We start from the raw sequence: 24675 nt of genomic DNA, 5'->3' as shown, positions 1-24675 counted from the left end.
GCTTGGCAGCAATAATCAGGCGTTAGCGAGAGGGGCCCAAGAGGAGTGGGAGGAAAGGAATCGCCTCCCAGGTGCCCTCCCAGAGGATGCCCAGCACCGCAGGGGCAGTAGTGGCGGTGCTTTAGCTGGCCGCGGTCACAGCTGGTGAATCGGCACTCTCTCTGGTCCACTGCTAACAGTGTCTATTGTCCCAGGGATGGACAGGACCAGAGAGACTGGGAGGGTAGAGGCAAGAAGGCAAGGTTCTGGGGGAAGGGCTGGAAGTCAGGAAGTGAGCTGTCAGAGCCGTGTGCAGGCAGGAGGGAAGAGCAGGCTTTCCAGGGAAACTGTCCCCTGTTCAGGTCTAAGGGGATTCAAATGCCTTCAATCCCCAGGGCGGGGTTAGGGTAGCAGATAAAAGGGAAATAAGGCCCAGAAGTGGGGCTTATAGGCAGAGTGGTCCACGGGCTGGACAGACACATTGCTGGGCTGGGATGCCATCTCCAACGACAGCAGAACCAATACGGTCACTGCCCAGCAGAGACCACCAGGCTGGTAACTGCGTGACGGAGGGCCAGGGCAGTGACCGAGAGTGGTGGAGGGCCAGGGTGGTGACCGAGAGCGGCGGAGGGCCAGGGCGGTGACCGAGAGTGACGGATGATGGAGGCCCAGGGCAGTGACCGAGAGCGGCGGAGGGCCATGGCGGTGACCGAGAGCGGCGGAGGGCCAGGGCGGTGACCGAGAGCGGCGGAGGGCCAGGGTGATAGCCGAGAGCGACGGAGGGCCAGGGTGGTGACCGAAAGTGATGGAGGGCCAGGGCGGTGACTGAGAGTGACGGAGGGCCAGGGTGATAACTGAGAGTGATGGAGGGCCAAGGTGGACCTGGAGGCACAGGACCCCTCCCTGAAGTACTCAACCCAGTGTGTTATCTAACATACTCTGGAAGACGCCTCAGCCAAGGCCAAGGGTTTTCCACCAGAGTTTTGGGTGACACCATGCAAGAAATGAAGAAAATTAAGAGACAACATGTCTCTTATTCATCTTTTGTCACCCAGAACCCACCATGGAGCTGCCCAGCAAATGTTGGCAGATATGAGTTGAGCCAAACACAAGGGCAGCAGTTCCCAGACATTCCAAAGTGGATGGCTTGGTCCAAAAGTGTCCACCTGGTGCACAGACTACCTTGGCCAAATACAGATGGCCAGAACAGATGGGCAGCAACCCTAAGAGACTGCAGACATGGGCACAGGAAAGGGATCATCTTTCCTGGGTGAGAGGAACACATCAGTTTGGGGGGAAAACACCCACAACTGGCGAGAAAGAGAGAGAAAGGAACAGCGGGCTGGGGTCCAGACCACACCAACGATGGAGACCCTGGCGCCTGGCGTCACCTGGTGCCTTCAAGGCTGGGAACAGCCGATGCTACTGGCACAGCTCATTTACCAAGAAATGCCCTGTGCCCTGCAGAAGCGGAGCCCAGGAAACACGTGACCGACAGACAGAGGTCCCGGCTCCCTCTGCACACCAGGGTGAGAAGGAGGAAGTGGGGGTTTGGAACTACACGCATCCCTCTCACACCTGCCACACGAGAGGGGCATCACAGCCCGGCGTGGATCCCACCAAGCAAAGCAAGCTCCCTGCCACCAGGCCCAGCTGCCTCGGGTCCCCAGTGCGAGCATGGGGAGGGGACTGTGAGCTGTTGACCAGAGAGCTCCCAGGTGATCTGCGTGGCTCCCTCACTGCCTCTCTCCTTCCACCTCCACTGAGTGGTTTCGGGACCCTGGGCACTTGCTGGGCCAGCCCCAGGGGCGCCCATGCAAACTCAAATCAGGAAGTCAGGGCCACCCCCAGGCTGCACGGACGGCCTTCCCCCAGTCTCCAGGCCCAGGACCCGCTCTGCCTCCCATCCCAGCAGAGGTGGGGAGGCACTGGCTGTTGGCCTGGGTTATCTGAGGGTAGGATGGAGGGGAGGGGAGCACGATGACTGCGCACCACCCAGCGGTCTGGCTGACGGGACAAACACAAACAGAGGAAGCAGGGTACGCAACAGAAACAGAACCAACCTAAAGCGAGGGGGGCTGTGAGTGAGCGTGGAGGGGAACCAAGGGGGGAAGGTGGGGTCCTCCACGCAAGCCAGCCCTCTAGCCTCCCTGCTGCCTGCAGCCTGAGGCAGCCCCGGTGCACCCACTTCACGGCCTCTGCTCTGCCTCGAAGGAGCCCGGGTCCCTGCCCAGCCGCTCCAGCTTGAGGGCCGGCCTTGCTGATACTCCTCAGACCACAGCGTGAGGGGGCTTGGGCCCCTTGGAGGGCAGGTCACCTCCTGCTCCGGACCTGCCCGCCCAGCTCCTCACGGTGTGTCTGCCTCCCAGACCCCGGGAGTGGGCACTGTCCTTAACACCCAAGACTGAGAAGCTGGGTTTCTGCAGGCTGACGGGACTCTCAGCCCATGGCGTCCTCTGAGACTCCAGGTTGGGGGTGCCTGGCCTATCCCAGGACACAGACTCAATGAGTGGAACCCACGGGAGATGGCAGAGCTGGTGCCCGGCCCCATGCAGCATGCAAGGCCAGCATGCACGGCACGCTCACCCTCGGGTTACCTTTTCAGGGGGTGGCAGCCTGACCCGGAGACAGGAGCCAGCTGCCCCCACCCCCAGGGCACAGCAGGTCACCCAAGGGCTCTGGGCCTGCGGTGCTCTGAGATGGCAAGCTGGGCAAGGGACCAGGTGCTCAGAGGAGATAACCACTCAGCTCCAGAGAAAGCTGCAGCTCCAGCGAGCAGGTCTGGAGCCTCTGAGTGGGCTCCCTTCCAAGCCAGCCGCCTTCGTTAGTGAAGGGAGGGGAAGGCGCTGGCTCTCCTCTGGCCCTGCCCCTCCCCCCGCCTACAGGCTCCTGCAGAGTCCGGCTTCCTACCCGCTGAAAGGGTGCATGCTGAGAGCATGCTTTCACCCCAGGCCTCTCCCTCTGTCTGCCCCGCTAGGCTGGCCTCCACCTGCGCTGCCCCATGCCACGCCCATTACCTCTGCAGTTGGTACAGTACCTGCGGTTGGCGTGGCTTCAGAACACGGCACCCAAGATAGCCAGAGAGGGAAAGGGGGAAAGAACGAGAGGGAAGAGAAAACAGCACAGGTGAGACCACAGGACAAGCAATCACAGGAGAGACGGTTCTGGCTCAAAGTGACCCAGACGGCATGGCTGGGTGCTGGCCACAGCCCTGTGGATACCACCTGGCCTTTAGGGATTGTGTTCAACCCCACGGGGGTCTGCCACGCTCCTACAGAAAACATTCCTGGTTCTTGGAGACCCTTCTAACATCTTTGCTTCTATCTCAACTTGAGGACATCTAGGAGGTGGCAGCAGAAACAGTCTGCCTAGAATGCATGTCCCCATGTCTGTTTTGAAGAATGTGTCCCTCTCTAGCGGGGCTGATCTTTACGAAGGAGCTGGGTGATCCTCGATGGTGCCAGGAATTGAGGGCATAAGACAGAGGTGTATAGGAGGACACCAACCCTAGGCAAAAGGAAGCCTCCTTTATCCCCAGGGGCAGGCAGTGGGTAGCTGAACCACGCTGGGGTGGAGGGAGATGGAGAATGGGTTTGGTGGCCCTCCCCACACCGCCTCAGCCTGGAAAGCTGGGGCCTGTGATGGACGGGAGCACGGGGCCCTGTCCCGTGTCCTGCCGCCCACTGGACTGCATGAAAGAGGAAACACAGCTGTGGACTGAGCCTAAAAGGAACTCCTGAGTCTGCTGCAAAGTCCTTGGCTGAGTGGGGCTGAGCATCCCTCTTTGTTCTCTTGCCCCTGGCACTGAGATCCTTCCCTGCAATGGTCACTGGAGCTGGGCAGTGGGGCCTTGTTTCTCTGATGTTCAGTATTGGTGGGGGCAGGAGAAGGGAGGGAGAAGAGGCTCTCTTTATGTATTTCCTTGAAGAGTGAAGTAGTCAAGAAAGTGCACCATCCCTGGCCTGACCTTTGGTAACAGGCATGTATCAACCACTTACCCAAAGTCACCCAGCCCTAATACACTGTCCAACTACCCAAGAAACTGGAAGGGAGACTGGGGGAGAGGGGCATGTTGTGTGGCTCACTCCGGGTTTACAGGCACAGACACACAGCACCATCAGCCTTCCCCAGCTTCCGCCTGGCCCCTTGCCCCTCTGCTTTGGTGCTGGCCTGCTGGTCAGGGGAGCAGGGCCGGGGGAGGGACGCGGGACTGTTGTGGAGCTCAGCTGGGAGCCTGGGGGGAGGCAGCAGAGGCAGCAGGCCTGGAGGTACCACTGCTCTCCTGGGCTGGGGGTGGGGATGCCCAGGAGGCCCCCCAAGCCAGGAGACCTCAGCCTTCTTGGGAGAGTGCTGGACGCGATAATCTGTGGTCGGTGTCAGAGGTCCCTAACCACATGGCCCCTTCTTTGCAGCCTTCCCTTGTGGACTCAACCCTATCCCCCGCCCAGCCACGGCACTTTCGTCACCCAAACACAGCACTGCTTGTGGTGAATCACAGGTGGATCCTCTTGTGGGCGTCCCTCCTTCTAGACTGGGGGAGCTCATTAGTTTTTATATCCCTGGTTTTTGGCACAGTTGTCCGGCACCTCGGGCAGTGCTGTTGAACAGCCCACGGTGCCTCTGGGGAGGCAGAGCCCCCACCCTCTCTCACAGGGGGTCTGCGGATGGATGCCAGGGCTTCCAGAGCCTCTCCCACCTGAGAGCTCCCGGACGCCACGAGCAGGGGCGCCGAGCGCCCTCTAGTGGACGTCGCGCGCGCGCGCAGCTCCGGGCCGGGTGCCCTCTAGTGGACATCGCGTGCACGTGCAGCTCCGGACCGGGCGCTCGCGGTGGGAAGACGCCAGAGCCCAGGAGAGGAGCTCAAGTGCGCTCTCTGTGCAGCTGGTTGGGCCGACGGCTGTTTCCCAGCTCCCTGTCCTCTCCTCAGCCTGACAGCTCTCTCCCTTCAGGCCGCCAGGAGGGCTACTACGTCTGCCTCCTGCTCGACCCAGGACGCCGGCAGTCAGCGTCCGTCACGCCTGGTCTTCGTTCCTCTCAGCGCCAGGCACCCTCAGAGAAGGGGCAGCCCCAGGGGCCACCTCCATCACAGCGCTGCCTCCCTCATCTGGCAAACACCTTCCTGCTCTGTGGAGTCCGTGAGCACACTTACTTCCAACGTGCTTTCTCTCTCGTCCCCTCAGCTCAGCCACGACTCACACTCTCTTCCGTATATCCCCAACAGTTAAACAGCTGAACAAGTCGAGGCCACGTGGGGATCCAGGTCTGACTGGGACAGTATGAAGACGTGTCTTCCAGGTCCATCGCCGGCACCTACCTGTCAGCACGCAGGCTGGCTTCTCCCTCTGGGGGCCTGCGGGCCGCGGCCCCGCTATCCCAGGAGGCCAGAGGCCAGCTCAGGGTTTCTCTAGGCATCCGCACTCCCCGGGACCATCCGCCCCGCGGCCGCCGCAGTGCACCTACCTTCATTCGGGGGTGCTGGCGACTCCTCCGTGACTGCTTCCCCTGAGCCCACCTGCGTCCTGGCACTGAGGGAAAAGCGGTAGCGCGACACGGGGTCTGCTCTTTGCACCGTGAACTTGGTCTGATTGGGAGAGAAGTTTTCCACTATCTGCTTTCCTACTTTGGTTCCATTAACTGGAGAGAGACAGGTAAGTGGAATTGAGCTTTAGCAATGCTGACCATGATGCGTTATATATAAACTGCTGCTGGAAGGAGGAAGCCTTCTCGACTCTGCTGGGAAGGGAACCCATGAAACCTGCTCTGGATCTTAAGGACTCGGCCTGGGAGACGTTTCAAAGGCCGAGTGTTGGGCCACAGCTCCTCTCTGGCTCTTCAATGACGCACCAGGGTTAACACGTTCCCACTGATCTCATTATTGCTAGCTCAACACAAGGTTATGTGGCTGATTCTGAAAGATTCAACTTTTAATCCTCGAGGCTTTTCAACAAGGACAAAACTTGAGTTCCTTTTTTCCTTTCAACAGAACTAGGGCAAAACCACTAGAGCTTTTCATTGTTACTGCCTCCTTTGTAAAAGGCCTATTCACTATATACCTCAGAGGGGGAAGGTCAGGTCCAGAGATGGATTCAGAATCACATCCAAGCACACAGTTGGCTATTAAAATCCTTAACAGCACAATGCCTGCCCTTTGAGCCTCACATTAAGGCATAACATCACCTACTTTAGAAGACGTTTGAAAGTCTTTCAAATGAATAACGCTCCTGTCCCTGCCTGGTGATGCTGAATTCTTTAGGTGAGGTCATCCCAACCCAGGCTCCTGAGTGAGCCAATATTCAATACTGAATATTCAATATTCCATGGCAACTCCACAAACAGCTGCTTTACCAAAAATGGCAACTTGTTAAGGTGGCCCCGAGGGTCAGTGTCGCGTGGATCCCTATGCATGTACTATCTGCCTAGTGGATGGAAGCTCTGTCAGGTAAGAAACGTTCTGTCCTAGACCTTTAGGAGTTAGAGACTCTAAGATTCCTGAGCCTGGGGGTTGAATCCCTCATCAGACCAGACGTCCCCTATGCCTCACCGGCTGACTGGAAGCCCCCTGAAGGAGCAGCTGTGACAAGAGAGCAGGGATTGGGTCTCACTTGCCTCCCATAACCCTATAGGAAGCTTTTTCCCCGCCCCTTGCATCCCTCCACAATGCCCTGTGTACCCAGAGGCTTTCTACTTTAATTCCTTAGGAAAAGTGGTGAGAATGGGGTTTCTGATTCTCAGATTATCCAAGAGAAAGAAGGGCAGAACGTACAGGCCACGTATTTGAGAGTATATCCAATCAGGATCCCATTGGGGTGTTCTGGATGATCCCATTCCAGGTTGATTGTCTCCAGGTTGGGCTGCCGGACTCGGAAACGCCTGGGGGCACTGGGTACTTGGGGAAGGAGGAGAGAGCGGGGGACATGGGGGGAGAGAAAGGGGCGGGCAGGATGAGGAAAACACAAGAAACAAAGCACAAGTATGAAGGCATTGGCCTCTGGACGACCCCTGTGCTGGGTCGCTGCTAAGCCAGAACCTGGAGGGCTATGAGGGGGCTGGCACCCACTGCCTCATCCGGGATGGCATCTCCCCACATCTAGGACAAGCACAGCTCAGACTTGGTTTACTTGGGGAAGGGTCAGTCAAGTTCTCCTTTAAAAACTACCCTGAATACAGCACACATTAGACTCTGATCCCGCAAAGAAGCCTCCAGGTTGGGCAGAATCATCCTCAGGTAGGAAACCAATTTTAGCCTCTGTTTGGTAACAGAAGCCACGGTTCTCAATCTTCAGACAAGGATTCTCACCACAGGGTCAAAGTATCAAACCCTGGCCTCTGGGCTGAGAATGCCAGGTTCAGGGGTGAGGAGAAAGAAACCCACGTTGGAACATGTGGATGGTGCCAGGAGCAGGAGCAATGGGGAGAGGCTGGTGATGAAAACCAGACAAGGAGGAAGGGATACAGGAATAAAGAAACAAGGGAGAGGAAACAGGAGAGGAAAAAGGAGGAGGGACAGAAGAATGGGGGAAAATAACAGTTAAGAAGGAAGGAGAAACAAGAGGGCCTGGTCTGAGGGGCCTGGCAGGAACAGGAGACGCGCCGGGACCTCCCCAGGTGTCCAGCTCCCAGGACCGGGGCGCCCCCTGAAGGACAGCCTCTAGGTCACAGCAGTGACAGGAGAGAAGGTTCTTGGGGCTGAGGCTGGCGAACCAAGCAGATGCCTCCTGGGAGTCCAGGTGCCTTCTGGGAGTCCAGATGCCTCCTGGGAGTCCAGGTGCCTTCTGGGAGTCCAGGTGCTTCCTGGGAGTCCAGGTGCCTGGGCTCCCTCAAGATGCTGTGGGCGGCTCCTGCAGTGCCCTTGGGAGTCCGTGTGCACAGCCTTGCCAGAGTTCCGTCAGCCGCCTCACAGTCTTGTTCTGACATAGAACCACCCATCGGGGCAGCTGCCTCGGGGACAGCACTCCATGGGTGCCATCAGCATGCCAGTCATCCCTCCATGAGGTTGTGCAAAGGTCAACTTGTGTCATCCGGGCAGAGGCGTGCTGGAGGCGCTTGGGGCCACTTGGCCACGCCACCCATGTCCTGCCCTCCCCGGGGAGCAGCAGCCGGACCTACCTCCTTCCGGGGTGGTGAACTCCTTGGTTTCACTGCGAGGCCCATCGCCTCGCCCATTGACCACAACCATCTCCAGCTTGTAGTTACTGTAGGGGAAGAGGCGGGACACCACACCACGTAGGCGGTCGCCAGGGAAGCCAGCTTGCTGCCTCTTCTGAGACACCCACAGGTTCTTCAGCAAGCTGCTCTCCCTCCAGTAGTAGGCCTTAGGACAGAGGCGGGCTGGTGAGGGCTCGGCCGGGCAGGGCAGGGTTAGTTGTTAGTGGTGGTGCTGGTGGTGACTGGTCTTCCCTTTCCTGGCCACGGGCTCCGAATTGCAAAGGCCCTCAGCAGCCCCACGGAGGGCTGGGGGAGGCACCTGACAGTCCCCGATCATTAGCCACTAGTGTGTGGGGACCGATGTCAAACCAAATAGAGTTTTTGTTTTCGATCATTTTCTGAGCCGTGTTGTCTCTCTGGGGAACAGGCATGCTGGCCAAACGAACAGCCGAGATGCTCCATCTTGAGACTTATTTCCAAGCAGGGATTAGGTTGCTCAGGGAGTCTGTACCAAAAGCACAAATTCGAGCCAAGGGCCCAGGCATGGAGAGCTCTTTCCTGTGCTCAAAGACCACATCACCTTGAGTTAGATTTAGTATGGTTTAGATTGGCAGCAGACAGGAGCTGAAAAGTAGCAGGTTACCCCCAGAAGTCTGAATACAAGACAGGGTTGATTTAGTCCTTTAAAATCAAAAGCTTCCTTTTGATACTATTTAAAAACCCTTAGGATAGTGACATGTCCAAGCCAATGAGAGACCAGGCTGTGGGATGGCAAGAGCTGGGGTGGGATGGGACAGCCTGTGGAAGGTGGTAGTGCCACAGTCAGAGGCTGTGGCATGGGGTGTGATAAGCAGTGGGCGGGAAGCCCCAGGTCAGGCCGTCACACCCGCATCACCTGGGGCCTCCAAGAACAAGGTATGGAGGAGGTCCAGACTTAAGAAGGGGACCCAGAGAGAGCTGTAGCCAAAACTTCCCAGGCAAGTAGGTTAAAGGTGCAAGTTGGGGAAGTCCAGACTTAAGAAGGGGACCCAAGGAGAGCTGTAGCCAAAACTCCTCCAGACAAGTAGGTTAAAGGTGCAAGTTGGGGAAGAGCTCATTCAAGCATATATACCATCTCACTTTCCTTCCTCGGTCTGCCAAATCCATTTCCCTAGAAGAGACTGACTCCCTCTGTGCCACCAATTGTCCATCAGCCAACCCCCGATGACCTCTAAGGCACAGAACCCGTGTTACCCCAGGGCCACAGCCTCTCCAGGAGTTGTAAATAGAGCAGCTCATCAGGGAGAGCCTTGAGTACCCTGGGTTATCTCTCCCTTCCCATTCGAAGAGAGAAACATGAGGGAGAGAAGAGGCGGCTGGGGCAAGTCAAGGGCCGTAATAACTGCAGTTGGCTGTGACAACAGGGAAGGCTTTGTACCCTTGGAGTAGCTCTTCCGGTTAGTTGGGGCTTCATGAAACCAGAATGGGTGAGGCAAGCAGCCCAGAAGGGCCTGTAGGAGAGGGGAGGGGTGTAGCTCAGCGGTGCCTCAACACTGCCTCTGAAGATACACGTGTCCTCGCACATGGAGGGCAAGCATAATGTGCTCTGTGTGGCCAATGCAAACCCAGCACCCACCTGCCGAGCAGACTCTCAGCACACCTGGTGCAGGAGACACCTGGTGTATCTGTATTTTTTCTGAGTCTATTTTGAACAGCTCACTCTAGACATCCTCTTTTTTGTTTTGGCTGTGCTGCATGGCTTGCAGGATCTTAGTTTCCCAACCAGGCCAAGGAGCCGAAAGTGTAGAGTCCTAACCACTGGACCACCAGGGAATTTCTCAGACATCATCTTAAACCAACTCTGGATCCAACAACTATCCCAAGCACCCCTTCCAAACATCTCATGTACCGCGTCTGCTACCCCCTCGCCCTGTTAGGGAGCTGTGTGGTTAGACGGGGGCTGCAGCTGGCTTCCTCACTCGATATTCTCTGAGCTGGCCCTGGACCGTGTCGGAGTAGACGCGGTTCCACTGAAGGCTGATGGCGGTGCTGTTCAGGACTCGGATTTTAACATCTGTGGGTGCAGCCCTGGGATCTGCAATGTGTCGGGACAGAGAGCTGGTTATGCAGGTGGGGCTGCCCCTCCCCGACGCCAGAGTCCCCTCCGACTTGCTTGCCCTCTGCTGGTTTGTGCCTTCAGCCCACTCTGGACGCCGGGCACTCCCTCCAGGCCGAGTGGCGTGATGGCACTCCACTGTGGCTGGCCTCCCGGTGGCTTACCAACCTTGCTGTTTCCCTTCTAACCCTGTCCTCACACTGGAAATAGTCCCCCTCGAGTGGCATTTGTTTCTTGCCAGGGCCCCGCAGGAAACACTGCCCACAGACTGAAGACGCCCTAGCCTAGTTCAGGAAAAGACTCTGATCCTGTGACTACCTGCAGAGGGAGGGCCACTGTGCCCATAATTGGCTCTCTCCCCTGTTTTTTCTACTCTGCCACAACAGTGGTTCTGCCCTATCCCCTCTAACATGTCGGCTGCAGGGTACACAGATGCGATGGAAACGGCGGGGAGGTCCGTGAGTCCATGGCTAGATGCTGCCTTTTCCATACTTACCCTCCGGAAGTCCCCACCGCCTTCTGTCTGGAAGTGTCTGCCACCATGGAAATGAGGAGCGGGATGGACAGAGGGCCTGCTGATCCCTGGTCCCTATCTCCCAAGGGGGTCCAATCCACAATCACCTCCAGGGAAGCGGGGAACGGGGCCCGACCCTCATTTCCTCCTAGCTCACTGTCGTGAACCCCACTCGCCCTGCTCCTGACCCCAGCACTGGCCCCCTGAATCCACTCTTCCCCAAGACTCTCCTCCCTCCTTCCTTCGGGTCACCCCACCCACCTCCATGGTTTCTTCTCGGCTCAGACCCAGACCCACCAGAGTATGGATTACCCTGACCAGGAGGGGCGTCACTAACCCTCCTGCCTTGCTCAGCAGCCTGCAGGACTGATGTGCTAGGGACAGAGAGGCCCCCACTGTCTGGAGAGGCAGGTACACACTTCTACACATATCCCACAATCACATTGATTTATCCAGCGACAGCCTCCAAAGAATTCCTCTTTTTATGCCCAGTGTTGCAGTGGCTGGCCTGGAGTGTTCGGTCTGGGGAGCTGTGGACTTTAGTCCCTCCAGGATTCCCCTGGGGAGCCCAGGGAGGAGTCTGGCCTGGTCCTGCTTCCTGTGGAGGCGTCTAGTTATGGCCTTTGGGTCAGATGGTCCTTGGGGCTAGCAAGGCCTGCCAGTAAGATAAGACCACAAACCTGGGTTCTGTTCTCAAGGCTGGAATTTGCTATTGTGCAGTATGGGCGGGGGTTTCCCTTGCAGGACCCCAGTTTTCATGTTTATAAGGTGAGAGTATTGGACTGGGTGACGATGTTCATTAATTCTAACTAGCATTCAGATGATACCATCTCTGCTCCTGGCACTGCCTGGGGCCTGTCTGCTCTAGGTCACTGCAGGAAACCCCTCTTTCCTGGTAACTAACTGTCCTCCAGGATGCTCTTAGAAGACCCGGGGCCCACGCCAAGGTTCCTGGTCTGCGGGGGTGGCCTGGGCAGCCCAGCCGTGCGGGCCTGGGGTGGAGGGAGGGCGGGTACTCACAATCTTCTCCAGAGTAACCGATGACGGTGTCCGGCTCAGGGCCCTTCCCAAAGTCATTTTCAGCCTGGACTCGGATCTCGTAGGGCACATAGACGGGGGTCTGCCCCACCACGTAGCGGGAGCCCCACACGGTGACGTTGTTCCAGGTCTCGCGGGTCTCTCTCCGCCGCCACTTGACGATGTAGCGCAGGTTGGGGCCGAAGGCGGAGGTGGCGTTCATGGGCTGAGTGGGGAGAGGCGGCAGGAGAGGTGAGGGCGCCGGCGAGGAGCCCGGGCCACCCCGCTCGCCCTCTTCCCATGGCAGGCCCCTGTCCCCAGCCTGCCTAGCCATGGCCGGCCCCTTGCACAGCTGGGGAGAGCCTGCCCCCCACTCTGAGTCCCCCGGGAGCCCGGAGTCCTGTGAAGCCAGCAGCACGCAGATCTTCCACCCAGGCCCCAGTCCCTCTGACCTCACAGCCCCCCCTCGGCAGGTGCACAGGCAGTAAAAGTGTTACTGTCAACAGGACTCTTTCCAGTGATGGAGCAATCAGAAGCAAAATGTGCACGGTGATGTAACAAGCCTCCAAAGTCAGAGAGGAGTGGGTTCTGGTTTAGTCATGGCATGCCTGCTGCCAATGAATCAAAATTCCCGACTTCAGTCCTAGCGCATCCACGCCTGTCTGCCCTACCCTTCTTACAAGGCTGGAGCTGGGAGTGGGCATAACTCTGTCTTTGTTCTCCAAGGGCTGGTCCAGGAACCCGTTCCCTGGGCGCCTGCAATACGGAGCTGAACCACTTCTTGGCAGGTCCTAAAGATGAGCCCTGGAGTCTTAAGTCTGGGCTCAGCCCAACTGCCAAGGCTGCTGTGAGACCAGGCCCTCGGCAGACAGTGATGGTTGTGATTCTAAACTCTGCATCCGTCTATTTCCATTATGCACAGCAACAGCACAAAAACGTTAAAATTTCAGTGGCTGGGACTTCCTGGTGGCACATGCCGTGGAGTGACTAAGCCTGTGCACCACAATTACTGAAGCCCATGTGCCCTGGAGCCTGTGCTTCATAACAAGAGAAGCCCCCACACCACAGCTAGAGAGCAGCTCCTCTCTCCACAGCTACAGAAAGCCCTCGCGCAGCAACAGAGACCCAGAGCAACCAAAAATAAAAAGTTTTCAGTGGCTGAATTTACATCTCAGACTTAGAAGCAGTTTGGGGAAAAAAAAAAGAAATGTCATTCAGAGGCCACATATCCCAGTTTTGGTTTGGAAAATGTGGTCAGGTGAGCCAAGACGGAAGATGAGTTTTTCAATCCTGGTCTGGCGGTCATCTTTGGAGTCCCTCTGTCCATCCTGGACTTACAGACGGCGGCCACTGGAGACCCACTGCGAGGTGGTCTCTCTGCACACCCAACAATCTTCAGTGAGAGGAGCTCAGAGCTCACCGAAGCGAGGTACTGGTGTTTAGGCTACATCTTTTCTGGGGACTAATCTAAACCTCTCCTTCCTCTAAAGAAGCGCTTTGGTTTTGTGGGGCTCTCTCTGCTTTTGCCAGAGTCATAGTGCCTATTTCCTCAGTCACCTCTGCTCCTGTCTTAAAGTTGCTCTCAGATACTCTCCTGTTTGATTTCTTGATGCTCGATGCAAAGAGTGGCCCTCACATCAGGCAGGACGCCTGGGCCACCCTGCAGCCTGGGGGGGTCCCAGGGGTGTACAGGGCGAGGGCCCCCAGGCTGCCAGGCAAGCATCGTGGGCGGGCTGGAGGGGCTCTCACCGTCCACGTGATCTCCATGTTGTTCTTCCTGGTCCCCTCTCCCTTCACATCAGAGGGGTTGGACTCGGGGGCTGGAACCCAAATGGAGACAAAGTCAAACCCAGGGTACACATCACAGGGCACAGTAAACAGCCTCTCCTCCCCAGCTGACTGGCCCCTTCCATGCTCATCTCTGCATTTCTCAACACACTCAGTCCCCTACGCAGCTGAGCTCGCTCTGCCACTCTGTTGTACATACGATGTGCGTTCCTAGCTGAGACTTAAACCCCCAAAGGAGGGATAGTTTCTTCTGAGTTTTAATCGCTGACAAAATAGCATTTATTACAAGGCTTTCCACACTTTAGATGATCAATAGAGCCAACTCAATGTGGATTATCCCCTTTGTGGATTATCCACTAAGTGTGTTTAATACCAACTTGGTTTATCCTGGCATTCGACATTTTGGGGGAGCATCTTTCACCCTCAATGAGCCAGTGTGATTTCAGAAATTGAAGCATTTCATTACCCAAGTATGTTAAGAAACCTTATGCAACATGAGATTATATGTTTCTACCGCCAATCTTCATAGCTCTTCCCTTTAAAGCAGATCATCAAGAATTATTCATAATTATTACTAATAAGTAGTAATAAAAATGTCAGTTAACATTTATTGTGTGCTTACTACATGCACATTACATTAAGGACCTGAATTGTATTTTCAAACAATTGTATTTTCACAACAGCCCTGTAACGGAGATGGTATAATTATTCTGTTTCATAAATGAGGAAGCCTGGAATAGCTTGCCTAAATTCACGTGGCTGGGGACCCGGGGAACTTAGTCTGTACTCGGGTGCCTGGCGTCAGCACCCGCCGTTAGCCCTCAAGCACTCACGTGCTCCGCTGGTTCGGTAGCGCTCAGATGGGAGGCTGGGGTGGCTGCTGCCCACCTCATTGATGGCGATGACCCGGAACTGGTAGTTGACATAGGGCGACAGCCGGAGCACAGCTGAGTTGACACTGCCCGGGAACTTGGAATGGTCATGCCAGACCCCTGGCTGGAACTGGTCTTCTTCAAACTGGACGACGTAGTCTGAGGAGGCAAGGAAGTCGGGACTGTCTGGGGAGCTGAGTCAGTGAGTTCTTTCCCAAGGTTTCCTCAGGTTCCCAGCAGTACTGACAGCCTCCCGTGGGGAGACAGAGGCACATGAACTCTTCCCAAACACAAAACGGGAGACAGACCACAGCCTCCATCCTGTCGATAGCCCAGGGTACATGCCAAGTGAGGAGGCGGCGGGGCCCAAAGCCAGGGCCAGGCCAGCCTCCGGGCTGCGTCCCTCTCTCCTGGTCAGCACAGGCCGTGGCTGACCTGTGATGGGGCTGTTGTTGTCGTCCCCTGGGATCCAGGTCAGCCTCACGCTTCTCTCAGCCAGGTCGGTGAGCTCCAGGTCCCGGGGTCGGTCCGGTCGTCCTGGCGGCAGAGGGAGGGGCTTCCAGAGTCAGAGCCAGCCAGGCCTGCATGGGTCCCAGCCCCAGCCACCGTCACGCAGACAGGACCCGGGCGGGCTGAGCTCACCCCACTAAGGGACCAACCCTAGCCTGTGCCGGAGGGTCAGCCCAGGGGCCACCCCTGCCCTCGGGGTTCAAGGAAGGACAAAGAGGAAAGACCCCCAGATTCCACCCCGCCCAAAGAATATCAAGGGGTGCAGGGCGCAGTGAGAACTGGGGCCAACCCACCCCAATCTGTGGGTGTTCTTGGAGTGGAAGCATTTGGGAAAGGGTCACACCTTTAGGAAAGAAGTATGGGACTTCTGTCTATAATTATCTTCTACTCTGTATGCTGAGGCTCTGAGGGGGCAGGAGCCCAGGAGGGTGTTTGGAGAGCTTGCAGGGCAGAGCAGTTGGGGAGGTGGGGGGAGCGGGACAAACACAGAGGACCAGGCCAGGGAGGAGAGAGCAGCTCCGTCTAGAAGCTTCCATGATGGACAGCAGGACAGAGTCCCCCAGCAAGGGTGGGGCAGCGCCTTTAGGGGACTCCAGTCTCACTGGGTTTCTGAAGTGGGTGTGAGTGCCCTCCTGGCCTAGGGATAAAGCCGTCCTGGTCTCTGACTAGTGAGGGCAGACGTGTTTCTTTTCTCCCACCCTGGCCCCTTGAACTAGTTATTTCCACATTTTGGCTGGTAACTGGAAGGATGTGAAAGGTGAGTCCCAGCAGCCACATTCACGTGTTGCACACAGGTGCACGTGGACTGTAAATGGGTGGTAACAGCAGATCTGGAGAGGCTGCCGAAAAGATGGGCCTACGGATAACTGGAAGCAAGTGTTCCGAGAGCACATGGAGAACAGGCCGCCCCAGGGGAGTGGTGGGCGTGGCCAGAGGTAAGGGGTGGGAGGAACCACAACTCAGTCTACCAAAGGGGCGGGACTAGGAGGGCTCAGGGAGGGGACGGGGCCTCCTGACAGGGGTCAGACTTGGCAGGGGTGGCGCAAGCTGCCCCCTCCCCTGTGCACAGCACTCCTCTCCTGCAGGGCCTTCCTCCTCCTACGCGCCACCCTCCGAGGAACCTCGAGTGCTTGGCGCGAGCCCCGGGGTTAGTACGAATTACCTTTGGGAAGGGCAGCCAAACGGTTAGTTGGAGTGGCCTGATCAGCTGCAAAGGTAAGAGGGGTTATCCAGGTTAGCAGGTCATCTGGGGATAAAGGTGCTCTAAGGGCAGGATCAGGAGGCCAGGCTTGAACAGCGGCCCCTGCTTGGCCCCACCCCCCATCCCGTGGAGGGTGCCCCGGCCCTCACAAAGGCCTTCCCGTGCTCCCTCTGCAGCCACGCGGTCTGCTTGCTGTCCCGGTGCAGGCACCGTGTCTGGGCCCACTGTTCCCTGGGACGGTGCAGGGACGCACCGAGACAGCAGAGGTGAAGAGAGGATACGCTCCGCTGGGCAGGAGACCACACCCCCGGGTTTGGGATGGCTTCGTGTTTACAGTCTGGCTTGGGGGCGAGGGCCCGCCAAGAGGGAGTCATGGGGAGTGCCCAGCACCCTGTGAAATCCCTCCAGGAGAGGCAGGCAGAGAATAAAGCAGCAGTGGGTGTTAGAAGGCCAAACACAGAGCTGTCTTGTTGGATGGGCAGTTTTAATTGACTTAGTGATTTAGAGTCAGCTGTAAAGTTGGTTAAAACGACCACAATAGGAACCCCGTCCATCCCTCTCTCCTCCGGCACCCTTCAGTTGAGGATTGAGGTGAGTTAGCGATTCCATTCAGGAGGTAAGGCATCCAGTACAGCCTGCTCTGAGAGGAGCAGCTTCCTGACCCTCAGACCCTCAGACAAGAGGATCCCCATGCCTGGCTGGCTGGCTGACCGCGGGCACTGCCCTCTGAGCCACCCCACTTGTCTGGACGCAGGGAGGCGGGGTGGGGGCCGCGGCAGGGCGTGCAGTGGCGGTTACCGAGGACGGTCAGGGCAGGGAGGCGGGGTGGGGCCGCGGCAGGGCGTGCAGCGGCGGTTACCGAGGACGGTCAGGTAGGCTTTGGCCAGGTCTTGGTCCAGCTCAGTGCTGGCAACGCACGTGTAGCTGCCCTGGTCCCGCTCGGCCACACCGAAGATGGTCAGGGAATCCTCCTCCTTCTTCATTCTGCAAAGGAAGCGGGAGGGGTTGGAGGAAGGTGGAGGGGAGACAGTGAGGTGGGGAGGCGGGGGTGGCAGGCACTGCCTGTCCATCTGCTCCCTGGGGTGGGGACAGTGGGTCTGAGTGGGCAGCTGCAGCCCCTCCTAGGGGACGGGGGCTCACTGCAGTGCTGTGGGAGGGACAGGGTCTTCCTGCCATGCTGAGCACTCGAGGAGCTTGAGGAGGTTGAGGAGGGGGCAGGACACGGGCGGCACTAGGGGGCCCCTCCGTATTCACTGTGCTTGGATCCCCTGGGTCCTCTGCGCTCCCCTCCTGAATTAGGGCGCAGCACGGCCCACCCCTGAAGGCAGGTCTTCTCAAGCTTCCAGCTCTGTCTCCATCCCAGAGCGATGCCTGCACTCACCCGAGTGCCCTGGGCTCCCCTGAACTGTCCCAGAGGGAGGAGGGCACCCAGGAGCCCGTGCCTGCTATAGGATTATGCCCCTCCAGGAAACCAGATGATCGGCAGACCCAGCTGGTACCCACGTGCACCCTGCCCCAAGACCGAAGCTGGTACAGAAGAGAGCCCGGGGGGAGGCTCAGATCAACGTTCTCAGCCCCAGCTGCGTATTCCCAACACCTGGAGGACTTTACACACCATCTACGCCTGGGCCCGCCCTCAACTCCAGTCAGATCCAAATCTGGCTGAGGGAGAGGACAGGCATGGGCCCAGGGTGCAGTAAGGGCGAGCCAGGTAACCACAGGGCCAGAGCCTGCTCAGGCATCCCTGCCTCTGTCGGGGGACGAGGCACTGCTGGCTGGGCTGAAAGGAGGCGGGGGGCATCCGGCATGGACGCCGAAGAGGAGCAAGGAGGGGCTGAGGGACAGAAAAGAGAGTGCAGATGGAAGGAGGAGGGGAAGGAAGGGAGGAGGGAGGAGAGAAAGGAGGGGAGGAGGGGAGGAGAGGCGGCGGAAGAGGAGAGAGGAGCAGGGCGCTGAGTGGAGAGAGGGCAGGCATTGGAGGGGATCTCCCCTGAGGGGTCCAGAACCCTCTTCAGCGGTTCTGCAGTGATACACCGACATAGGAGCCCGGGTGCGTCCACACATCACCAGAATCAAGGGAGAAGGCAGGGCCCCAGGGCGCAGCAGGCAGGGAGGCAGGAGCGGAGACCTGTTGCTGATGTAGAGCGGCTCGTCGTCCTTCAGCCAGGAGACTGCGAGCTTCAGGGAGGGGTCGTGCTTCACACGGCACTCCAGCTGCACCGTGGTGCCCCTCTTGGCGACCTGGTCCTCGGGCATCCGGTAGATCCTCGTGGGGTCTGCAGAGAAGCGCCTGAGCTTGAGCTCCTCTCTGCCACCCCCACCCCCGAGCGGCCACGGGGTGACACGCATGACCAGCTTGCACGGACCGCAGAGGGTGGCAGAAATAGGATTCAGTTAGGTGCACGGGTCGGGAAGGCCCGGAATAGGAGATCCCCAATGGAAATAACGCCCAGGCCCTTTCTCGCTGGCTCAGGAACACAGGACGTGGTTTCTGGGGCGGTGGCGGGGAGCTGGTGTGGGGAGCAGGCTTCGCTGCCTAGGGCAGGTAATGACTCAGTGCGTGCAGCATGCAGGCCAGCCAGAGGCCCTGAGGGAGGTCCCACTAGGGATTAAACATTAAAGGTGGTGCGTTTTCAAAGTGACACACACGGATAACTTTGAGGTGGCATCCTCAAAGTTAAAGATGCCCCCCCGGCCCCAACTCACTGCGTCCTCTACCTAGCGACCGTCTCCTTTACCTTTGACCTCGAGGCGGACCTGGTTCTCTGCTTTGCCCAGGATGTTGGTGGCAACACAGGTGTAGATGCCCTGGTCCTCTTTTCGGATCATCTTGATCTCCAGACTGCCGTTCTCATAGACGTGGTAGTTGCCACCATCCAGGTTGCTTCCTTGTCCATTCTTAAACCTCACAACAGAGCAGCAGGACACACAGCATGCTGGGAAAGGACCAGCCCAGGGGAAGGGACCCCAGGCCGTGCATCCGCCCCCACCCATGGCTGGCCTTGGCAAGCCTCTGGCCTCAGTTTCCTTCCTTGCACAATAAGAGGCCTGACCCAGATGCTCTGCCAGCTTCGTCTCAGCCTCCACCCTCTGCGGCTCCCAGAACTTGCTGAACCCCTCTCGTGGGCCGAATGCGATGAGAGAGGTGAGACAGATGCCCCTACAGATGCCCCCATGGGGGAAGCCTGGTCTCCTGGAACTTACCATCGGAGCGTGGGGATGGGAGACCCAAAGAATGGGCAGTCCAGCCGGGTCCGGTTGTACAGGATCACCCTGATGAGCTGGTTCCGGGGCGACAGCATCCGAGGCGGCACGTCTGCAACCCCAGAGACCTAACCCTGACCTTGGGTGGGGGTCTGCCTTCCTCTGTGACCCCAGAGACCTAACCCTGACCTTGGGCGGGGGTCTGCCTTCCTCCGTGACCCCAGAGACCTAACCCTGACCTTGGGTGGGGGTCTGCCTTCCTCTGCGACCCCAGAGACCTAACCCTGACCTTGGGTGGGGGTCTGCCTTCTGTGACCCCAGAGACCCAACCCTGACCTTGGGTGGGGGTCTGCCTTCCTCTGCAACCCCAGAGACCTAACCCTGACCTTGGGCGGGGGTCTGCCTTCCTCCCCCTCCTTGGGGACCAGTCTTATCTCAATGTACCTTCTCCTCGGGGCAGCTTTCTAAATACCAGCGTGACCTCCCCCATCAACCTCCCTCGGGATTAGGTGAGGAAGGAGGAAGCTGACCCATCTGCACCTAGTCTACATCCAGTCTCACTTTTGCAGAGGATGCCCCCAGCCTTCCAGCAGCTTCTGCATCTGCCCCTCCACAGCCCCAAGGCTTCTCCTAGTGGCACCTGCCCTCTGCCCTCTGCCTGCTCCAGGAGGGCCACAAACACACTCAGGGTAGCTCCTACCCTGAGGCCCAGGGGAGACTCAACATGGACACACCAAGAAGGTGAGACGGTCCCTCCTCTCGTCAGGGGAGGAAGGAGACTGAGCCTGGTGTCTCAGCTCTCCGTCTCTCCTCTGAGTGGAATGAACCGTCTGCACACCCAGCTCTGCAGATTTTAAGTCCTCCATCACCGCTCCTCATTTCATCCTGGGTCTCCACGCTTCCCCACTCTGCTGCCCTTCTCCCCACAGCCTGACCGATCTCTCAAGCAGAGAGGGAGCCCACGCTCCGAGCAGGGCCCTGGAGGTTCCCCGGCAGGCAGGGGGAGAGGGGTGCACTCACCCAGCACGCTGACGAAGGCGTTGGCCAGCAGGTAGCCGTGCTCGTTGGAGGTGTTGCACTGGTACACGGCCCGGCTGCTGATCTGCGTGTCACGGAAGATGATGGTGTCCCCGGCCACCTCACGGTTGGGGTTGGGCGGTGCCGCTACAGACAGGAAGGTGCTCCTCGTAAGACGGGGAGGGCGGGCAGAGGGCGTGTGGGACTCGGGCCAGGCTCCCTGGTAGGACTGAGCCTACCAGAGTTTATTTCTCAATCCGTCCAATGGGAACAGGGACATGGCAGCTGGGCAGCCGTGGTTTGAATTCTAACCACATTACCCACCAGCCCTATTGGCTCTAAACGCTTCGGGCTCCTTGTCTGGGGATAACTTACCACCCTGTGGCATTTCTATGAGGATGACTGGAGAGCCTATGTATGTCATTAGAAGAGGGCTAAGCACATGTGGTTGGAGGGCTGTTATCATTTTCACCCAATGTGCATATACTCAAAAGTGTTTTGAAAAGCATAAAGCAATAAACAACTAGGTGGGGCCTACCCGCTTCCCATCCTCTGAGCAGAGCACTCTGCAGACGTCCACAAAGTTAAACCTGGAGGCGCACGCCTGCTGCAAGTTGATGAGTCCCTGCATTTGCCAAAGTGACCTGACCTTCCCAAGACACGTGCGCACTGAGAGGACACCCCTGTCGCAGTTCTCCTGGCCCCACTGGCTGCGGATGCAGAGAGCGGAGGCGGGGGAGTCGCTTCAGGCACGTCCGGCTCTTTGCAATCCTATGGACCATAGCCTGCCAGGCTCCTCTGTCCACGGGATTCTCCAGGCAAGAATACTGGAGTGGGTGCCACGCCCTCCGCCAGGGGATCTTCCCGACCCAGGGATCGAACCCGCATCTCTTATGTCTCCTGAACTGGCAGGGGGGTTCTTTACCACCAGCGCTTCCTGGGAAGCCCGAATCACTCTAAGAGTCGGGGCAAATCAGTAGCTCCTCCGGGCCTCACTTCCTTCACCTGTCAAGTAGGGAAGCATTTCTTTCATCTTCCCCTACTCTGAGGAAGGGTAGGGTAAGAGAGCAAGAATGAGATAACGAGCGATACAAATAAAAGTTTTCCAGAAATATAAAGAATCCTCATCTTTCACCACCACGAGGTGCCTTTCCTCTGTAAGGTTTTGGGCCTGGGCCAGATGACTTGGCTTGTGTGATCTATGACCTCACCCAGGATCACTCAGACCTTCCACAGGAGTCAGCAGAAGGGGAGCCAGGGTCCGGCCCCACGGGCGCCACCCCACAGACAGCGGGTCTGAGCCCGGAGATGTGGAATCAGGCGGTGAACAAAGCCAAGGTCAGCGTTCTTATCCTTCTTCCGGCGTCTCAGCAAAAAGGCACAGAGGAAGCAACGCCAGCAACTTCACGTCTCCTCACCTGGCGAGGCGACCAGCGTTTCTCCCAGTCACTCCTTTGAATGATGGGGGACCTCACCAGGGCCAGTGCTCAGCTGCAAATCCCGGGCTCTGCATTTCTTTAATGGTGCTGTGGAGTTTAGAGCCTTTGTCTGCCCTATCCCCGAAGTGCCATCAGGACAGGGAGAAGGGCAGAGGACAGGCCAAGTCAGTAAGTGGCTTGTGTGCAGGGGGAGGCTATTTCCCAGGATAACTAGAGGCTCAGTACCAAACAGGGCAGGTTGAGGCGTTGTCACAGCAGCCCCCAGCTCCCTCCGTCCCGGGTCGTGTGACCTCGGGGCAGTTTCTGCAAAGGCGGCACTTCACTTCCTCATCTTCAGTGTCTGAGGTTAACGAGGTAAGAGGGATGCTCAGCGCCCGGCACACAATAAATGTCTAGAAAGGTGCATTCACGCCGTCTCCTCTGCCCGGCTCCCTCCTCTCCACCTGCTTTTATCAGCTGTTGCTCACGAGTTAGGTTCTGAGTTCTTGCCATCTATTTTCTGTCCCATCTGGTTGATAATACAGTTTGTATTTGCTCTGACCCTTCAGAGAAAGTAAGGACAGGATGTTTAACATGTAAAACAGGGCTTCCCTGGTAGTTGAGAGTGGTAAAGAATCCACCTGCCAATGCAGAAGACACAGGTTCGCTCCCTGGCCCAGGAAGATCCCACATGCCATGGAGCACCTAAGCCCGAGTGGCAAACTACTGAGCCTGCGCCCTGGAGCCTGGGGGCTGCAAGTACTGAGCCTGTGCCCAGAGCCCGAGCTCCACGAGGAGAGAGGCCACTGCAGGGAGAAGCCCACACACCCCAGCTAGAGAGCAGCCCCCACTCACCACAGCCAGGGAGGGGCCCCCGCTCACCACAGAGGGGCCTGCTCACCACAGCCAGGGAGGGGCCCCCGCTCACCACAGCCAGAGAGGGGCCTGCTCACCACAGCCAGGGAGGGGCCCCCGCTCACCACAGCCAGAGAGGGGCCTGCTCACCACAGCCAGGGAGGGGCCCCCGCTCACCACAGCCAGAGAGGGGCCTGCTCACCACAGCCAGAGAGGGGCCTGCTCACTACAGCCAGGGAGGGGCCCCTGCTCACCACAGCCAGAGAGGGGCCTGCTCACCACAGCCAGAGAGGGGCCCCTGCTCACCACAGCCAGGGAGGGGCCCCTGCTCACCACAGCCAGGGAGGGGCCCCCACTCACCACAGCCAGGGAGGGGCCTGCTCACCACAGCCAGGGAGGGGCCCCCGCTCACCACAGCCAGAGAGGGGCCTGCTCACCACAGCCAGAGAGGGGCCCCTGCTCACCACAGCCAGGGAGGGGCCCCTGCTCACCACAGCCAGAGAGGGGCCTGCTCACCACAGCCAGAGAGGGGCCCCTGCTCACCACAGCCAGGGAGGGGCCCCCACTCACCACAGCCAGAGAGGGGCCTGCTCACCACAGCCAGGGAGGGGCCCCCGCTCACCACAGCCAGAGAGGGGCCTGCTCACCACAGCCAGAGAGGGGCCCCCGCTCACCACAGCCAGGGAGGGGCACCCGGTCACCCCAGCCAGAGAGGGGCCTGCTCACCACAGCCAGGGAGGGGCCCCTGTTCACCACAGCTAGAGAAAAGCCTGCGCAGCAATGAAGACGCAGCGCAGCCAAAAACAAATAAAGTTTTTTTTTTTATAAAAAAGCTAATGCAACTAGAGTGAATTCAGATGTGAAACTTTGACCAAGGCCTCCGGCTAGAGAGAGCCTGGAGCCACGCACCCCTGCATCTGGGAGGGACTAAATCTTCCTGGACGCTAATGTGCACTCAGTAACTGCACTGGGCAGCTCTGCTCTCAGAGGGGCTTCCCCTCATTTCCGACCATATCTTCCATGTTGTCGCACAACCCTGCCTCTTATTATACCCTCAGCAGAGGGAGGGGTTTGGTGGGGGGCAATGGTGATGAGCTACCAAGGTCTCCTCTATCTCCTGAGCCCCATGACCCAGAGCCCATGATCTCAGGGACACAGCTGAGGTCCCCAGCTCTCAAACTGAGCTTTGCAGTTATTAGGGGCAGAAAGCAGAAATTTATGAAAAAACCCTAGGGAGCAGAAATCCCTTAAACACGGGCACGGGCCTCCTGTTCTATCTCACACAAAGGAGGCTGGGTTTCCTCCCTCTTGAAAGGTTCAAAAGGATGGGTCGCTCCCTCACTTCTGATGGCACAGAGCTGGTCCACAGGGTTGGGGAGCTGGATGCTCCCAGGAGGGAGAGCAGAGACAGGCAGGACAGCAGTGGTTACTCACATTGCAAAGGTTCCCCGTTCACCATCCACTGGACCGTGGGCTTGGGGTTCCCATTGGCTCGACACACCAGTCTCCCATCCTCGCCAGGAGCCAGGATGAGGTTCTTGGGTTCATCCAGCCAGTAGGGAGCAGCTGGAAGACAAGGACAGGCACAGGCAGGGGTGTCAAATGAGATAAGCAGGCTGAGGAAACCACGGGGGCTCCCTCTCGGAAGGCAGGAGCCCCCGAGTGCCGACCCCACCCCCACACCTGCCCAGGGCTCGTCCGATGGGATGGCGGCAGGAGCCCCGAGTGCCGGCCCCACCCCCACACCTGCCCAGGGCTCGTCCCGATGGGATGGCGGTCCCGACCTCTGGTCGACTTGGCACTACAGATGCGGACTGGTTTATTTCAAGTTCTCAGAACAAGAGTTCTAAACTGGGGCCTCCTGAAGAGCTTTTAAGAAACATGAATGCCAGGGCCCATCGTCAACCTAGTAAGTCAGAATCCCCGGGGGAAGCCCAGGCGGCCAATGAATTGAGAGCTACTCAGAGAAGGCAATGGCACCCTACTCCAGTACTCTTGCCTGGGAAATCCCATGGACGGAGGAGCCTGGTAGGCTATAGTCCATGGGGTCGCTAAGAGTC

The 24675-nt window shown here is 58.2% G+C and overlaps 1 protein-coding gene across 20 annotated transcripts in view; it reads right to left on the bottom strand.

Moving 5' to 3' along the window:
- The window catches only part of NFASC (neurofascin), a 201904-nt gene that overhangs the window by 27790 nt on the left and 149439 nt on the right, over positions 1–24675 (bottom strand). For 12 of the 20 annotated variants that reach the window (XM_070767783.1, XM_070767781.1, XM_070767791.1 and 9 more), the window contains 16 exons: positions 24050–24181; positions 20346–20489; positions 19326–19437; positions 18860–19026; positions 18250–18397; positions 16981–17105; positions 16083–16127; positions 14846–14947; positions 14372–14569; positions 13500–13570; positions 11754–11976; positions 10083–10198; positions 8086–8290; positions 6743–6865; positions 5440–5613; positions 3017–3031 (listed from right to left, as the gene is read on the bottom strand). In XM_070767783.1, coding sequence (XP_070623884.1) covers positions 3017–3031; positions 5440–5613; positions 6743–6865; positions 8086–8290; positions 10083–10198; positions 11754–11976; positions 13500–13570; positions 14372–14569; positions 14846–14947; positions 16083–16127; positions 16981–17105; positions 18250–18397; positions 18860–19026; positions 19326–19437; positions 20346–20489; positions 24050–24181 — 2100 coding nt within the window. The remainder of the gene's footprint in view (positions 1–3016; positions 3032–5439; positions 5614–6742; positions 6866–8085; positions 8291–10082; positions 10199–11753; positions 11977–13499; positions 13571–14371; positions 14570–14845; positions 14948–16082; positions 16128–16980; positions 17106–18249; positions 18398–18859; positions 19027–19325; positions 19438–20345; positions 20490–24049; positions 24182–24675) is intronic. The other 8 variants (XM_070767785.1, XM_070767798.1, XM_070767800.1 and 5 more) reach the window with 5 other exon arrangements.

The sequence above is a fragment of the Bos indicus genome, chromosome 16 (genome assembly GCF_029378745.1).
Source record: "Bos indicus isolate NIAB-ARS_2022 breed Sahiwal x Tharparkar chromosome 16, NIAB-ARS_B.indTharparkar_mat_pri_1.0, whole genome shotgun sequence".
Taxonomy (NCBI): Eukaryota; Metazoa; Chordata; class Mammalia; order Artiodactyla; family Bovidae; genus Bos; species Bos indicus.
The sequence above is the reverse complement of the archived record's forward strand: the minus strand, read 5'-3'. Positions and strand labels throughout refer to the sequence as shown.